We start from the raw sequence: 18,087 nt of genomic DNA on the forward strand, positions 1-18,087 counted from the left end.
CTAACTTCACCCCATCCTTCTCCTGGGTGGTGGTGTGAACCACAAATGCTTCCCTTTGAAAATACAATTTGTGCCTGGCGGTGGTGGTGCACACCTGTAATCCCAGCACTCACGAGGCAGAAGCAGGTGGATCTCTGAGTTCAAGGACAGTCTGGTACACAGAGTGAGTTCCAGGACAGCCAGGGCTACACAGAGAAACCCTGTCTCGAAACACAAACAAACAAATAAATAAATAAAGGGTGAGGACTGAGTTCCACCCCAGAACCCCTGTAAAAGCCGACTGTAGCGGCCAGGTGCTGGAATTCCCAGCAATCGTGAGATAGGAGGGTGAAAACCTGGTGGGTCCCTGGAGTTCACTGGCCTATTTTTTTTTTTAATGTAAACCATCATAGCTGAAGGAATTTATGTATGTGTGCACACTCGCACACATGTGCATGTGTGTTTAGTGCTAGGGATGGAGCCAGGAGTCTTACAACACTAGAAAAGTACGATGCTACTGAGTGAAGACTGTATATCTTGTATTGTGACCTCACAAAGTCAGAGACCACCAGGAGCAGATGGATAAAATGTCACTGGAAAAACCTGCGTGTGGCATGGTATACCCCACTTACTTCCCCTCGATCCTTAAATAATGAGCTGTCTGTAAACCAGCCACAAGAGGGGGAAAGTGTGCTTATTGGTACCTCTCTTGGCTTTCTGTGTGGGGTCACTAGAAGTCATCATCAACTGGAAGACAGCGCTTCCACACCACACCATGAGGTCAGGCTGTGTGTACTGACAGCTGTTGAGACAGGTCTACCGACGTAGCCCAGGCTGGCCTTGAACTCCTGCCTCAGCCTCACAGGTGGTGGAAAGACAGGCACGTGGCATCCTCTGCCGCTGGCACTGTAAGCCCCAGAGCCTGTCTCCTGGGAAGGGGACACTCAGAGGATACCTCGTCCCATCTCAGGGCTGGGGCTGTGGAATCTGGAGGTTACTATTGTTGTGAGAGTATGGGTATGTAACCGTGAGGTGTCCGCCAGTCCATCCAGATGACCCCGGGTTGTGACTGAGTAAGGAGAGTGTCTAAGCGTTAGCTGCCATCATCGGAAGGCTCTGCCCCTGAATCTGAATGTATCTCATTCATACAGAACCCAGTGTGTGAACGAGAAGGAACGGTGGGGCTGGGAAGGCAAGTCAGTCAGAGTATTTGCCACACAAGCACTGGACCCCAGTCCGAGTGGGTACTGAGTCCCAGGATGTAGGAGGCTTTTTCTTTTGGGCCACCAATCAGTTCCCAAATCACAACATGAAGACTTCTTGTTAGTTATGAATACTTGGCCTTATCTCATGTTTGTCTCTTATAACTTAACCTGTTTCTTTTCATCTATCTTTTGCCTCGGGGCTTTTTACCTTTCTTTCTTTCTATATCTTACTTTCCTGTTGTCTCCAAGTCTGGCGCCAGCTGCCTGGCTTCTGGCCCAGAGTGTGGACTCTTTTTCTAGTTCCCTCTGGAGCCTAGATCTCTCCTCCTTACTCCCCCTGCCTGCAGCTCTGCCTATCCCTTTTCTGCCCAGCTATTGGCCGCTTAGCTTTTTATTAGCTCAATCAGGTGCCTTAGGCAGGCAAGATGAAACAGAACACATCTTTATATAATTAAACAAATGCAGCATAAACAAATGTAATACACCTTTGCCTAGTTAAAATGGATACTCCACAATGCCAGCATCCATGTAGAATGCCAGTCACTGGGCACATATACCTGTCACCCCAGTGCTGAGAAGACCGGGCCTGGAGGATCCCGAAGCTCAGGGGCTACCTAGTCATCAAATCAGTAAGCTCCAGGTTCATGGAGAGTTCTGCCTCAAAAAATAAGGTGGAAAACAACAGAAGAAGTACCCTGCATCAACCCCCTGCCTCCACACACAAGCCTGTGCATACCAAACACACACACACACACACACACACACACGATAGAGAATTAGTAAAGCTTGTTCTCTGAAGAACAAATGTTTTGTAGGCTTCGTTGATCTTGATTTGTGAGGTTCCACTTCTTAAAAATAGTAAAAAGGTCATCAAGCCCAGCACAGTGACATTTGCTTGTAGTTGTAGCAGTAGGCAGGTTGATGCAGGAGGATCATGAGTTTGAGGCCAGCTTGGATTACATGAGACCTCCAAAAAGAAGAGAAAAGAGAAATTACATACAGGAAAACAAACAAAATATTAGGGCAAGAGCTCAGTGGTGGTGGCGCACGCCTTTAATCCCAGCACTGGGGAGGCAGAGGCTGGTGCATCTCTGTGATTTCAAGGCCAGCTTGGTCTACAGAGTGAGTTCCAGGACAGCCAGGGCCACAAAGAGAAACTCTGTCTTGAAAACAACAACAACAATAATAATTAATTAATAAAACATTAGGGTGCATACTAATTAGCCATGCATGCAGAAAAATGTTGAAAAGTTTCTGTACTGGATAAGCCTCTCTGCCGATGCAGCAATCCAAATCAGACTAAATCAAACCGAATTAGAAAAAGTCCAGGTTTAATGGATAGAAAAGCTCCCAGATGATTTTCCAGTCCCCCAGAGAGGAGACAGGAAAGGAAGACTGGAAAACCATGCGTCTGTTTTCGGGAGGGCGGGGAGCAGTTTAAGTATCATCTTGAGCATCTCTGAGATGCACAGGGTTTGGAGAGAGATTGGGGAGGGGGCTTGGGGTGGAGCTTCCACCCAAACATTCCTGACTCTTTGGGTATATGGATGTCAGGGGCCTGGGTGAAGCTTCCAGAAGCTTCCATGCTATAATGGCAAATACCCTAGTTCCTCAAGGAGCCAATGTGATACAGAAGCGAAGGGCTTCCATCAGACCTCTGAGTCACAGAGTTTGTCTTCAGTCATTACTGGTGATGTATTGTATGCCAGGCTCTGTGGTGAGCATTTTAGGTACGTTGTGTTGTCTTACCTGTGTAGTTCAAGGTCACAGGCCATGGGCAGACCAGGTGCTGCTCTCTTACCAACTATATTTTTTCACCTTTAACCTTAACCTCCCTCCCCCTTTCTCCCTTTCCCTCTGTCTCCCCTAGTCTTTCTTTCTTTTTTTTTTTTTTTTTTTTTGACGCTAGCGGTGGAGGCCCGGGTCTCACTGCGCTAGGCAAATGCTCTATTACAAGCTGATGCACCAGTGCCTAGGCTGAGAGTGGACTTCCTGCCTTTCCGCACCGGAGTCAGCGGGGGATGGTCCAGCAGGCAGTGTAGGGGCGTGCGGCCGCAGATCTGAGGGATTTCTCTCAGCGTGGTTTCCATTCTCACTACCAGATGGCCAGCACTAGCTGTAGGCTCACAGCTCAACTCCATTTCCACACTCAGCTGCCCCAAGCCAGCACCATCCCCAAGGGGAGGTCTCATCGGCCACCCCCACTTGAGACCCACTCCACCAATCACAAGCTCTGGGCCGCCTGTTTTTTTGTTTTTCGGACAGAGTCTCATTATGTGACCCTGACTGGTTAGAACTTACCACATAGATCAGGCTGGCCTCAAGCTAACAGAGATCCACCTGCCTCTGTTCTCCTCAGCAGTGGGATTAAAAAGCAAGCTTAAACCTCCTGCACCCTGATAAATTTACTACAAAACTGGGGGGCGCCAGTGAACTCCTCGGCAGGTTCATCGATTTTCTGAAATGGCTCACAGAACTCAGACAAAATTTCACTCTCTTTTATGTAGTTGCCAAAAAAGGCACGACTCAGAAAAAGCAGGATGACGCGTTCCAAGGGGCAAGCTGTGGGAGGGACAGAGAGACACAGGACGCTGCGCCCTCTCCTGGGCAGAACGCAGGAAAGCACACTGGGGAACCTAGACTTGCCTTTGTCACCTGCAGTTGCGGCCATGAGAGCCTGCAAGATGCAAGACTCGAAAAATAGAAACATGTTGGTAGCATGTTAGCATTCAAAGATTTCAGGAGAACAGGTGAATCGAAGCAGCCCTCTGTCTCAGCCGCTGTATGCCAGCGCCCCCTGGTGGCAAACACTTTAACTCTTAGATCTGGGTTTCCAGGGGTTTACTCTCTTTGTTGAGAAAGTAATTTACTCTATATTACTGTTGTTTCCTAACCAATCAGCTCGGAGCGGTCTCTGCTGATCTGCCTCATAGGTGAGCAATGTCCCCATCCCTTTTGCCTCTCTCCCAGGGAGTACAACGGTATTTTCAGTTCCTCTAGTTTGGAAATGAGATTATTGTAACCACATTGCCCTCTTTATTTATGGTCTTGCTTCCTCTAACTGGGGGGGAAAAGCCCACCTCCAGGATGGCCAGGGCCACAAAGAGAAACCCTGTCTCGAACAAGAAACCCCAACAACTATATAAAATTTGCCTGGGTGGTAAAACATGTTTGCAGTACCAGGACTTGGGAGGTTGAGACAGAAGAGTTAGTTCAAGGTCAGTCTGGGGTTCACAGTGAGAATATGTCTCAGGGAAAGAAAAAGAACAATGTATCCAAAACAAACAACCATGCTATTAGTTAGAGTTCAGTGGGAGATTAATAACTTAGCAAGTCCAAGGCCAGAGACTTAACTCCAACACACACAAAAGCTAAAAATGGGGCTGGCAAGATGGTTTGGTTGGTAAGGGGGCTTGCGGACCAAGCTTGACAACCTGAGTTCAATCCCACAGCCCACAAGAAGTAGAAAGAACCGTCTCCACGAAGTTGTCTTCTGACCTCCACATGTGTGCTGTGGCACTCGGTGTCCACAAACACACATCATGCATATACAAACATACAATCAAAATTAAAATTTTAAATTGAACAAACAAAACTAAACCTATGAGGCAGGAAAGACAGCATAGTGGTTAAAACCACACACTGCCCCAGCAGAAGCCTGGTGGTTGGAGCCCAGCACCCAGCTGGGGCAGCTCACAACCTCCTGAAGCTAAGGCAACCGAGGCTCTAAACCCCTGCTGTCAGGAAGCACAGCAGGTGGATCTCTGTGAGTCCCGCCTACACAGTGAAGCCCTACCTCAAAACACAGGATCCTCATTTCTGCTATTGTAAACCACAAACACCAGTTTCTAATTGTCTTCCTTGCAAAGGCCTGGGGTGGCTCCTCCCTTTCCAGCTTCCATTCTCTGGCTTTTGTTATTAATGTCGTTACAAAGTCGAGGTTGATGATGTGATCACCTAGTCTCTCGCTACAGTTGCTACAGTTGGGGTTCTCAGCTGTGGTGAGTCTCACACAGTGCCAATCACGGAGGAGACACCACCGCTCACTGCCTCACTGCCTTCATTGCGCATTTTCACCCCCACTTCCCTCTTCACCTCAAAACCGTGCCCTTGGAGGTGTCGAGTGAGACAAGCTTGAAGGAAGTGGAAATGCTTCCCCTGTTTTGTTTTGTTTGTTTTGTTTTAACTCTTTACTATTTTGGCTTTTCGGGGGGCTGCCACCCAGCTCTGAAACAAATGCACATGGAGTCTTATTACTTATGAGTGGCAGGCCTTAGCGTGGCTAATTTCCACCAAGTTTTTCTTTTTTTGGTTTTTCGAGACAGAGTCTCTCTGTGTAACAGTCCTAGCTGTCCTGAAACTAGCTCTGTGGACCAGGCTGGCCTCGAACTCATAGAGATTCGCCTACCTCTGCCTCCCAAGTGCTGGGATTAAAGGCATGTGCCACCACCACCTGGCCACCCACCTTTTCTTAATTTATTCCATCTTCCTTTTGCCTCTGGGATTTTGCCTTTCTCTATTCCTGTATATCTTTTCTTTCTTATTTTGTGTCTGACTATGTAGCCGTGCGGCTGTGTAGCTGTGCGGCTGTGTGACTGGGTGACTGTGTAGCTGTGTGACTGTGTGGCTGTGTGGCTGTGTGACTGTGTGGCTGAGTGGCTGTGTAGCTGAGTGGCTGTGTAGCTGTGTGACTGGGTGACTGTGTAGCTGTGTGGCTGTGTAGCTGTGTGACTGGGTGACTGTGTGACTGTGTGGCTGTGTGGCTGTGTGGCTGTGTAGCTGTGTGACTGGGTGACTGTGTGACTGTGTGACTGTGTAGCTGTGTGACTGTGTAGCTGTGTGACTGTGTGACTGTGTAGCTGTGTGGCTGTGTAGCTGTGTGACTGGGTGACTGTGTAGCTGTGTGACTGTGTGGCTGTGTGGCTGTGTGACTGTGTGGCTGAGTGGCTGTGTAGCTGAGTGGCTGTGTAGCTGTGTGACTGTGTAGCTGTGTGGCTGAGTGGCTGTGTGACTGTGTGACTGTGTAGCTGTGTGACTGTGTGACTGTGTGGCTGTGTGACTGTGTGACTGTGTAGCTGTGTGACTGTGTGACTGTGTGACTGTGTGGCTGTGTGGCTGAGTGGCTGTGTAGCTGTGTGACTGTGTGACTGTGTGACTGTGTGGCTGTGTAGCTGAGTGGCTGTGTGACTGTAGCTGTGTGACTGTGTGACTGTGTAGCTGAGTGACTGTGTGACTGTGTGGCTGTGTGACTGTGTGACTGTGTGGCTGTGTAGCTGTGTGACTGTGTGACTGTGTGACTGTGTGGCTGAGTGGCTGTGTAGCTGTGTGACTGTGTGACTGTGTGACTGTGTGGCTGTGTGGCTGTGTGACTGTGTGGCTGTGTGGCTGTGTGACTGTGTGACTGTGTGGCTGTGTAGCTGTGTGACTGTGTGACTGTGTGGTTGTGTGGCTGAGTGGCTGTGTAGCTGAGTGGCTCTGTAGCTGTGTGACTGTGTAGCTGTGTGGCTGAGTGGCTGTGTAGCTGAGTGGCTGTGTAGCTGTGTGACTGTGTAGCTGTGTAGCTGAGTGGCTATGTAGCTGAGTGGCTGTGTAGCTGAGTGGCTGTGTAGCTGTGTGACTGTGTAGCTGTGTAGCTGAGTGGCTATGTAGCTGAGTGGCTGTGTAGCTGAGTGGCTGTGTAGCTGTGTGACTGTGTAGCTGTGTGGCTGTGTAGCTGTGTGACTGTGTGGCTGTGTGACTGTGTGACTGTGTGACTGTGTGGCTGTGTGGCTGTGTGACTGTGTGACTGTGTGGCTGTGTAGCTGTGTAGCTGTGTAGCTGTCTAGCTGTGTAGCTGAGTGGCTGTGTAGCTGAGTGGCTGTGTAGCTGTGTGACTGTGTAGCTGTGTGACTGTGTAGCTGAGTGGCTGTGTAGCTGAGTGGCTGTGTAGCTGTGTGACTGTGTAGCTGTGTAGCTGAGTGGCTATGTAGCTGAGTGGCTGTGTAGCTGAGTGGCTGTGTAGCTGTGTGACTGTGTAGCTGTGTGGCTGTGTAGCTGTGTGACTGTGTGGCTGTGTGACTGTGTGACTGTGTGACTGTGTGGCTGTGTGGCTGTGTGACTGTGTGACTGTGTGGCTGTGTAGCTGTGTAGCTGTGTAGCTGTCTAGCTGTGTAGCTGAGTGGCTGTGTAGCTGAGTGGCTGTGTAGCTGTGTGACTGTGTAGCTGTGTGACTGTGTAGCTGAGTGGCTGTGTAGCTGAGTGGCTGTGTAGCTGTGTGACTGTGTAGCTGTGTGGCTGTGTAGCTGAGTGGCTGGCCCCTTCTTTCCTCGCTTCTTGATCTCTCTTACTTCCTGATCCCTTCTATTTCTCCTTCTATTTATTCTCTCTGCCTGCCAGCCCCTTTCTCCTGCCTTGCTATTGGCCGTTCAGCTCTTTATTAGACTATCAGGTGTTTTAGACAGGCAAAATAACACAGCTTCACAAGTTAAACATAAAATATAAAAGAATGCAACATGTCTTTGAATCATTAAACAAATATTCTATATCATAAGCAAATACAACACATCTTAAAATAATATTCCACAACACTTCTCTATCTAGACTTCTATATCAAAGTCTAATTTGCACAGAAAAAGAATTCAGAACCTGCTGGGCGGTGGTGGCACACACCTTTAATCCTAGCATTCAGGAGGCAGAGGCAGGCAGAGCTCTGTAAATTCGAGGATATCCCGGTCTACAGAGCCAGTTCTAGGACAGGTTCCAAAGCTACACAGAGAAACACTGTGGCCTATGAAAATGTGAGCGTTCAGCCAGCCCAGCAAAGTTCTCTTTGTGGCCCAGAGCAGTGGAGTAGTATCCTCAGCTGCCTGACTGCCCTCTGAGTCTATTGCAGGGATATCCCCGTGGCTCCCACCCTGGCATGGACCCCGAGGTCAGTTCAGGGATGTTGAGAGATGCTGGGCATTGCTCTGGGCCGCTCCAAAGCAACGGTCCTGGTGAAACAAATGATACTGAAAGTTGCTCATGATTCAGTGTCTCAGAAGACTGGGGTTTGTATAAGAGGTCACCACGGTTTCCATACAGGGCAGACAGCAATTGCTTAATCCCTGGGAACAGCACGAAAGCTGTTGAGGTCCATTATCCCTGCTGCTATTTAACAAAAGCAAACATCCCAGCACTTGGGAGGCAGAGGCAGGTGGATCTCTGTGAGTTTGAGGCCAGCCTGGTCTACAAGAGCTAGTTCCAGGACAGGCTCCAAAGCTACAGAGAAACCCTGTCTCAAAAAATCAACCAACCAACCAAAAAACAAAACAAACAAACAAAAAAAAAAACCCAAACAGATAGCCATGTAAAAGACAAAGATGACCAGGATCCAACAAACGTTATAGGGGCAGATGATGCCAAGGTCCACCACATGGCAGCCTCACTTTCTTTGGTGACCTGGCATGCACTGAACTGCAGTAGGAAACTGCAGAGAGGAGGGGCTTCAGGGGAAAGTGGAGTAAACAAAACATGAGCTGGAGCCAGGGCTTGCTGCCCAAAAGCACTGGCTGCTCTTTCAGAGGACCTGGGTCCAGTTTCCAGCACTAACATGGTGGTTTGCAACAATACACAGCTACAGTTCCAAGGGATCCGATGCCCACTTCTTACCCCAAAGAGCACCACCTGATGTAGGTGGGTCTCTATGAAAGCAATACATAGACAAATGACCCTCCTCCATCAACCATCATCCATGTGGTGCACATACATGTATGTGGGGCAAAACGCTTTGCACATAAAATAAGATACACTGGTATTTTAAGAAAATGATAAAATGTTGGGGGTTGTTGATAAGACTTCTTAGAGATAGATGATTGCTTTGAATCTGTGTGTCTGTGCATATAGATGTGTATGTGTGTGTGTGTGTGTGTGTCTGTGCATATAGATGTGTATGTGTGTGTGTGTGTGTCTGTGCATATAGATGTGTATGTGTGTGTGTGTGTGTCTGTGCATATAGATGTATGTGTGTTACTTAGTCCTTACCACTGCCAGGGTTGGGGAAGGGCTGTCATGGTTACCTATACTGATCTAAAGCAGCTGCAGGCATTCCCAGTCAGAAGGCTGGCTGCAGACTGCAGGTGTGAGGAGGCACTGGGGGAAGAGGAAGGTCTCCTATCCATGCTTTCCCCTTAAATGCCCCAGGACTGACACATTAGAGCCCAGAAGCTTAGTCCCTGCCCCTAGGGTCTTAAGGGGAACCTCTGACCTCACACTCTGCTTGAGGAGTGACAAGGGAGATTGGTTGACACAGCATTTCCCTGGAATTCAGCTCCTTCCTTCTTGAAGTCACAGGCTGGCAAGTTTGGCAACTAAAACTGGAGTTTTAGTAAGTCATAGTTTGACAAAGTGAAACAGCACAGACTCATCAAGTCCACCAGGGGCTCAGGCTCCCAAGTCCCAGCTGATGACTCAACCTTCTGTAGAACCACATACACCCAGATTACAAACATTCTAGAAACGCAGAAGCACAAAGGGGATAGTTATTAATGCAAAATAGAAGAAATAATCAATGCAAAACTAAGAGTTGAAACACCAGCAAGATGGCTCAACAGATAGACCTGCTGCCAAGCCTGACCACCTGCAGATGCCCGGAACCCACATGGTAGAAGGAGAGAACCGACTCCTGCAAGCTGTCCTCTGCCCTCCACATACATGCTGTGGCACTCCCTCTCACAACACAGTGAGTAAATAAAAACTTTTTCAGAGTTGAAAGTGAATAATGGGATCATTTGCTGCATAAAACTGATGGCTAAAAAACTGGTTGCAGTAAGAGGTAATTATAGTTCTAACTACATGGGAAGCTGAGGCAGGAGGATGGCTAGAGCCCAGGAGCCAAAGGCAATCCTAAGCAACATTCTGAGACCCTGTCTTAAATACAGATTTGTAGGACTGGGCCTCTGCAGAATGTTTGCCTAGTATGCACAAAGTCCTGAGTTCTATCCCCAGCACCACAGAAACTGGATGTGGTGGTACATCCTGCATTCCCAGCAGGAGGGAGGCAAGAGCAGGAGGATCAGAGGTTCAAGGTTGTGCTCCACTACACAGAGAGTGTGAGCCTCTTGTAGAGTGGACATGGCCAATAAACAGTATTCAAAAGATCTTAAACCTTTTAGTAAGGATGCAGAATAAGATGGTGAGTGACAGATGAGGCGGAGACTGTCAGAAAAGATAAACCAGACAATGTTATATGTTTCATACGTGGTAGCTAGAACATAGCCCAGCATCAACCTTGGCCTCTGTTGTAGTGTAGGTGTGCCCCATCATGCCTGACTCAGAAATCTTCCTTTCTCTTAGATTAGGCAGACTTCTCCACTCTGACAAACTGTGACGGTTGTCATGCATGGTGGCTCATGCCTAAAATCCCAGCATGTGGAAGCTTGAGACAGGAGGACTACAGAAAATTCCAAACAAGCCTATCTTACTGTTAGGAATATTTTCCTAATGCGAGCTCTCTGCCGACGCATAATCCCAATCAAGCCAGATCAAAACAAGCCAAATTAAGAAATATCCAGGTTTAATGGGAGTTCTGCGCTCTCGGGTGGGGGGCCACGCAAATGCAGCCACCGGGAGGAAGAAAAAGAGATTACGAGTTCCTCTTTTGGGAGTTCACTTAAATACTCTTGGGAGTGGTCCTGACCTTCCCCCAGGGAGGGGTCAGAACCTGGCCTGCTGGGATTTGGAGTCCAGAGTGCTAACTCTCAGGGTCAGGGGGCTAGGATAGATGCTAGGGGCTGGGGCCTAAGCTCCCAACTTAACACTTACATTGAGACCTTGTCTCAAAAACAAAACTTCAGATACAAAGCGACAGTAGCAAAAAGCCCACAACTGATACACTTTTTTAAATGTTTGTTTTTATTAATTATGTCTCCTAATGCAGGGGTCTTTATCTGGTCTGGACACCTGGTCTCTTCCACCCTCCGCTCCTACAGTTCCTTTAAGTCCCTGGAAGGGGACCCGGGAATCTCCTCAGGGGCCTACCCTTCCCAGTTCCAGAGACCTTCAGTGGGCTGAGAGGCCCCAGGAGCTGCAGCCTCTGGGGACCAACTGGCAAAGGAGTTCTCCCTGGGTTTGGCCCCCCAAATGTGAGGTCTTTCTGGAATAAGCACTCCAATACCAGTAAGAGTGGAAGAGAGAAGAACCGGACCGAAGCCGGGATGGCTTACAGAAGGCTTTGGTTCCCTGTCCCGTTTGTATTTCCATTTTATACTTTGAAAGCACAAGTGGGACTGACAGGCAAGCATGATTTTGCAGGATTATCAGCAGATTGTTAGGTTGTTAAGGGCAACGGCCCATTGTCTCAGCTAGTTCTCCGTGTTCTTCAGGCATGGCTCGGCCATCTTTGTACTAGTTGGAGCACACTGCTGTTTATGTAGCCAAGATGCAGCCACACAGAGTGACTGGATCCATTCTCTCCATGAGTTCAAGCGCACTTCACCTGCGAATGAATGAACTGTAGCAATGGAGTCAACTCACTATGATTCAGCAAGAAAACTATCGTGTCCGCACATGCCCCATCCCTTTGCCCGGTGACGCTCACCCACCTCCAGCCCCTGGCCATCCTTCACCTGTTCCCTCCTGTGAGTTTCGGCTTTTTCTCAGCGTCATGGACATGACACTGCAGTTCACCTCTCTTTGGGATCTTATTTGTTCCTACTGGAGAGGATGTAGGAATTCCTTCCACACTGTTGGTGGAAACAGAATTCTCTGCCCTCCACATCTTAGGAGGCTATTTTATTTTTTTTAGATTTATTTATTTATTATGTATACAGCATTCCTTCCATGTATGCCTGCAGGCCAGAATAGGGCACCAGATCTCATTATAGATGGCTTTGAGACACCATGTGGTTGCTGGGAATTGAACTCAGGACCTCTGGAAGAGCAGTCAGTGCTCTTAACCTCTGAGCCATCTCTCCAGCCCCCTTAGGAAGCTATTTTAAACAGCGCCTCGGTATATACATCAGGTTCCTTTGAAGTCACAATCCTCCTGCCTCAGCCTCCAGAGTTCTGGGAGTCTAGACATGTACCATTATGCTCAGCTCAATTTCTTTTTGCATGTGTATATGGTATCATGTGTGTGTGTTTGCATGTGTGTATGTACCTATGTGTGTGCATTTTGCATGTGTGTGTGGAAACCGTGTGTGTGTTTGCATGTGTGTGGTACCCGTGTGTGTGGAAATCGTGTGTGTGTGTTTGCATGTGTGTGTGGTACTTGCATGTGTGTGGTACCCATGTGTGTGTGTTTGTATGTGTGTGTGGTACCCATGTGTATGCATTTGCATGTATATGTGGTACCCATGTGTGTGTTTGCATGTGTGTGGTGTCTATGTGTGTGTGTTTCATGTGTGTGTGGCACTATGTATGTGTGTTTGCATGTGTGTAGTACCCATGTGTGTATGTTTGCATGTATGTATGGTACCTATGTGTATGTGTTTGTGTGTGTGTGTGGTACCCATGTGTGTATGTATGGATGCATGTGCACGTGTGTGTAGAAGTCTGAAACTGACACCAGGCACCATCCTCAATGGCTCTCTGCTTTTTTTTTTATATTGAGGCAGAGTTCCCTGATAAACTAAAGTCCACCAGTTCCAGCTGGTCTAACTTGCTAGTTGGGATTCCTGTCTCTGTCTCTCAGGTGATGGGATTACAGGTCAAAAATCTACACTTACAGCTATACATAAAGTCCCCTAGCTCTTTGGCCAGATTATCTGAACAAGGCAGTAACCCAAAGCACATTGGGCTGTGTGAGAGAGTACAGGGATCCCCTCTCTTCATTAATACCCACCAGCCCCTTTGAGACCAGAAGCAAGAGGTTTAGTGACATACCTGTAATCCAGCACTTGGAAGCTGAGGTAGAGAAGTTGCTACAAGTTCAAGGCCCACCTATGTGGTCTTAGTGAGTTCAAGGCCTGTCAGGACTTCTCGAGTTTTGTTAGATAAATAAATAAATGTAAAAGTAAAAAAAAAATCAATAAGAGATTAACGTGTCGAATAAAAGAAGACCTCATGCTTAGAAACAGAGAACAACAGCTTCAGGGAACAAAGCCCAAGATTAGGAAAACACAATTTCCACAAGGGGATAAAAAAAAAAAAAAACCCGAAAGAACACAGGAAGGAAGGGCCCAAATCCTCAGTAATGAAAAGTGGGGCCTGCAGGAGCTCGGAATGGAATGAGGTTTGGATTGGCACATACAGCTCTTCCTGAGGGCCACCTGGTTCTACTTATGCAAATCAGGTCCACATACCTTGGGACCAGCACTTCCACCCAGGAGGCATCCCAGACACAGCCAGGAAGTGAGAGTGGAGTAAGTGAGGGCACACAAGAACGAAAGGGCTCGGACCTGTGTCCAGTATGGAGCCGGAATCCAGGAAACCTTAACAGCCCCATACGAGTCTGCGCAACTACTGAACAGGCAGAAAGGTCCCGGGTGCTGTGGGAAGAGGGAGGGACTGGCCAATATTTTGTGTCCACAGGACACAGGGACAGAGGCAGGGCTGAGAAATGCTTCTGCCCAGTTCAGTCCAAAATGAGAAGCTTGCTCGGGCTCCTGTGAAGTAACCAGAGCGCGAGAAATGAGGAGGGGACAGACTCCAACTGGGACAGTGGCAGACAGGGTTGTGGGGGAAAGAGTGAGACACAGACATGGCCACCGACTTACAACTGAAACTTACACAGGGAGACACGAGGAGAGAGAAGCCAGTCAGAGGAGCTTGAAGAAAGCCGCCGACTCCCCCCCTTCCCCGTTTCTTTCTCTCTCTCTCTCTCTCTCTCTCTCTCTTTCTCTCTCTCCTCTCTCTCTCCCCTCACACTCTTGGATGTGTTAAACAGTGAGGTTGTGTGTACAGTAGCCTTTGGGGACACATGTTTCTTTTGTTAAGATTTATTTTTTGAACTCATGGGTCTCTGTGTTTGTGCGCATGAGTGCAAAGCCAGAGGAAGACAAAGGAGTCAGATCCCTCTGGTCCTGGAGTTCCAGACAGTTGTGAGCCACCTCATGAGGGTTCTGGGAAGTGAACTTGGGTCCTCTGCTAGAGCTGAAAGGGTGCTTAACTTCGGAGCCATCTCTCCAGAGCCAGCAATTATTTTTTAAGATCTGAAGAAGTAGCGCAGAAAGTAGAGGAAGTATCAATTGTGAAGGGTTTTATTTAGACATAAAACTGCAACTTTGTCTCTTCGCTTGTTCTTTTGTTTTTGTTTTTCCCTCTCTCTTTTTGAAACTCCTCAGGTTCCTGGCATAGAGGATCCAGGACTGCAGTTTTGTGGGAGGTCAAATGGTTAAATGAAGCTCTTTGGGCAGGAGAAAGAAGAGGTTAATGAATTAGGTTAATCACTGGCAGGATCTGCAGAAGAGTTTGGTGGATGGGGACAGGCGGAAGCGGAACAGGGTGCACATGCTGCAAAAAGCCGTCCAGCTCCAGTACAAAGTGGAAGGGAGCTGGTCACACCCTTCTCTAAGCAGAACGTAATTTTGACCCAAAAATGAACCCAGCATGTGCTTCAGACTCAGGTCCAGCTCGTGAGTGTCCCAGGTAGGAGGCACGAGCAGCGGAACTCCCGCAACCCCCCTTTTCCCTCCACCGTGGTGACTCAGCATCCGGGGCGGGGCGCGGTGCCCCTTATAAGGTGAGCGTCCCTGAGGCCTGTGCTGGCGTCCACACCCAAGATCCGTTACCGTCTACGCAGCTCGGAATTCGTGCCTCCGTCTACGGAGCAGCCAGTGAGTACACGCTGCCCGGCTTCTGCAGACTACCAACATGCAGCTGGTGCCGGCCTGGGCTCCCTCGGGATTCAGAGCTCCCTGCACGGAGCAGCTTGCACCAAGAGCGGGGCGAGGGAAGGCTTTCAGAAGGTCTTGGGAGGCCCAGAGCAGGGAGGGGGACCCAGAAGGTGGGGCAAGAGGGTGCACCACTCTGAATCCTAGTTACCCCGCTTCTCCCAACTAACATCCTTCTCCTGTGATCCCCAGTGCCGCCGTACACCATTGTCTACTTCCCAGTTCGAGGTAGGAACCAGGGACTGCAGAAAGGGGAGGGGAGGGACTGCAGCCCACCTTTCCCATCCACCCTGGGGAAACTCCAGTTCATCTTTGACCCTTCTGGTTACAAGGCTGTGCCTCCTTCACCGTACCCAGGCCCGCTCCCCACGTTGCTTGAGGCTGGGTCTATACACTGTCCCCAAAGCCTTGCTTGCCCTGACTCTCTTTACAGGGCGCTGTGAGGCCATGCGCATACTACTGGCTGACCAGGACCAGAGCTGGAAGGAGGAGGTGGTGTCCATAGATACTTGGATGAAAGGCTTGCTCAAGTCCACCTGTGTGAGTGGCACACCCGGGGGAGGGCCAGAGGTGGGGCCTTTGGAGGGCTGTAACTGGGAGACCGCAGCCTCACCAAGTGTTGCCCCCTTCCCCAGCTGTATGGGCAGCTCCCCAAGTTTCAGGATGGAGACCTTACCCTGTACCAATCTAATGCCATCTTGAGGCACTTGGGCCGATCCCTTGGTAAGTCCTGAACCTCAGGTGGTCCAGCCAGTGGGCAGGGTGTGGTGGGGGCATCGGTCGTGGTTTCAGGGTGTCTGCCCTCCCAGCCACTCCCATTTTATTCCAGATCAGACAGCAAAGCAGGGATACACAAAGATTTGTTTGTTCAAGCTGTGGTCCGCCTGCCTGTCCTCACTTCCTGTTGCCTCTCAGACCAGCAGACAGCCTGGGGAAAGGGGGCTGAGGTGGGGAAATCAGATGTCAGTCATATGCTGTCTTTCCCAACCTGCAGGGCTTTATGGAAAAGATCAGAAGGAGGCTGCCCTGGTGGATATGGTGAATGATGGGGTGGAAGACCTTCGCCTGAAATACATCACCCTCATCTACACCAAATATGTGAGCCTGGACCCCTCCCCCACACAGCGGGTGGTGTACAAGCAAAGGGACTCCATCCTTTCCCTCCCTCTGCCAGGCTTCGTGAGGCAGGGCAGTATGAAGAGGACCAATAGATAGCTTCGGGAGCGGGAGGGGCTGGTGGTGGCAGATAGTAAGAGTGTGTGTGCCCACAGTGTGTGGGTGTGTGCATAGGAGCAGAACATGAGAGAGCTGGGGCAGCAGGCCAGGTCCTAAAGCCCTGGAGCTGGATTGAACCTGGTGTGGGGGAGTGGTGCTGAAGAGTCTGTTTGTGGGTGGGTCTAAAGGTGAAACAGAATGATCCTCAGAGGTGCCCGCTGGAGAGTTTTACAATAATAAAGATAACAGATCTTAGATGGGAGAGTTAACACAACCCACAACAGGTCTCAGCAGGAGGGCTACTCCAAGTTCGAGGCCAAGCCTGCTCTGCTGTCTGAGTTGTCCAGGCCAGCCTAGGGTATAGACGGAGATCTTAGCAGGAATGCAATGGTAGAAAGGAGTGGGCAAGAATTAGCCTCCGAAGTAAACGAGACTAAGGTCATAGCCTGGGTGTGGGGTGCAGGCAGAGGGGCGGCTCCTCTCCAGGCAACCCAAGAGGTAGTTAATGGCAGGGGCGCGTCCCTGGGGGTGGGGTCTATCGAGAAAGGGTAGCATTCATTACAGGGCAGCAGGATTCCAGTGCCCACTGCCCTGTGAGGGTGGGAGGATAGTCCAGCTTTGGGGGTCTCCCTGGCAGGAGGAAGGGAAGGATGACTATGTGAAGGCCCTGCCTGGACACCTGAAACCTTTCGAGACCCTGCTGTCCCAGAACCAAGGAGGCAAAGCCTTCATCGTGGGTGACCAGGTGAGCAGCTGCTTCATTGCCTTATAGATAAAGCCAGTTGTAAAATGGAGCAGAACCACCGGAGGAGGGGTGAGGTGGGGTGGGGTGGGGTGGGTCGGCTCTCTGCTCCCCAGCCCCAGCCTGCTCCCACCTGTTGATATCCGCACCCTCCACCCTTGCAGATCTCCTTCGCCGATTACAACTTGCTAGATCTGCTGCTGATCCACCAGGTCCTGGCCCCTGGCTGCCTGGACAACTTCCCCCTGCTCAGTGCCTATGTGGCACGCCTCAGTGCCCGGCCCAAGATCAAGGCCTTCCTGTCCTCCCCTGACCATTTGAACCGTCCCATCAATGGCAACGGCAAGCAGTAATGTAGGGAGAGACCGGAGCTGCCTGTCCTCCTTTCCCCAGCACTAATAAAGTTTGTAAGACTTTGCTGCAGGTGCTGTTTCCTGGGCAGGGGACTCTGTTAGACTGGCAAAGGGCAGAGGACCAGGAAGCTTGCACCCTAGAGTGGGACCAGGGCATATTCCTGCATAATGTTTGCTGATCTTTAAAACAGGAAAAAGGGAGACTAGGAGGAGGGATAACGTAACGTCTAGTGAGGAGAGCCTTGTGCTGATTGGCCAGTCAGTCCCAGTAGCAGGCAACAGAGTCCTTGCCTGCTAGCCAGAGTCAGTTCCCTGGCCTGGGAGGGGTCACGGACTCTGCAGCGGGGCTTTGCTTGGCTTGCTGGTGATGCGTGAGTTTTGTTGCACACTACACATATTTACAAGCCAAGGTGTGTTAGCAAGAGTTCTCAGGCTAAGTCAAAGACCAAGGAGAAGGTCAACTTGATCTCCAAACACCTCCAAAAACCTTTTAGTGGTTTTTGTTTGTTTCTACTAGGCCTGACAGTCTTAGCAGGAACAGAGCCCAGTGTGGTAGCCCGTACCAGTAGTCACAACTCAGGCGCAAGATAACCTTGAGTTCAAGGCCAGCCTGGGCTACAGTGAGACCCCGACTCAAACGGGTCAGTGTGTACACGTGTGTGCTCATGCACGTGCAGAGGCAGGTGGAGGAGGGGAGTAACCTGCTCTACAGTTCTCTGCCTTGTTCTCTTGAGACAGGATCTCTCTAAAATAAAGCTCGGCTGGCAGCCAGCAAGCCCCTGTCTCTGCCACCCTCCCCACCC

The 18,087-nt window shown here is 49.7% G+C and overlaps 1 protein-coding gene across 2 annotated transcripts; it reads left to right on the forward strand.

The window, feature by feature from the left end:
* The first annotated feature begins 14,794 nt into the window (after window positions 1-14,794).
* On the forward strand, window positions 14,795-17,348 carry LOC121454159 (glutathione S-transferase P). Of its 2 annotated transcripts, none has more exons than XM_041661377.1 (7): window positions 14,795-14,917; window positions 15,167-15,202; window positions 15,408-15,514; window positions 15,610-15,697; window positions 15,969-16,072; window positions 16,827-16,934; window positions 17,096-17,348. In XM_041661377.1, coding segments are annotated over exons 1-7 (633 nt in total). In that variant the 5' UTR covers window positions 14,795-14,916; the 3' UTR covers window positions 17,285-17,348. The 2 variants fall into 2 exon arrangements, with proteins under 2 accessions (XP_041517311.1, XP_041517312.1); XM_041661378.1 differs by lacking the exon at window positions 14,795-14,917 and adding an exon at window positions 14,969-15,049.
* Window positions 17,349-18,087: the final 739 nt, after the last annotated feature.

This window comes from Microtus oregoni, unplaced genomic scaffold, assembly GCF_018167655.1.
Source record: "Microtus oregoni isolate MIOR12 unplaced genomic scaffold, Mior012 000012F_ref0000307, whole genome shotgun sequence".
NCBI lineage: Eukaryota > Metazoa > Chordata > Mammalia > Rodentia > Cricetidae > Microtus > Microtus oregoni.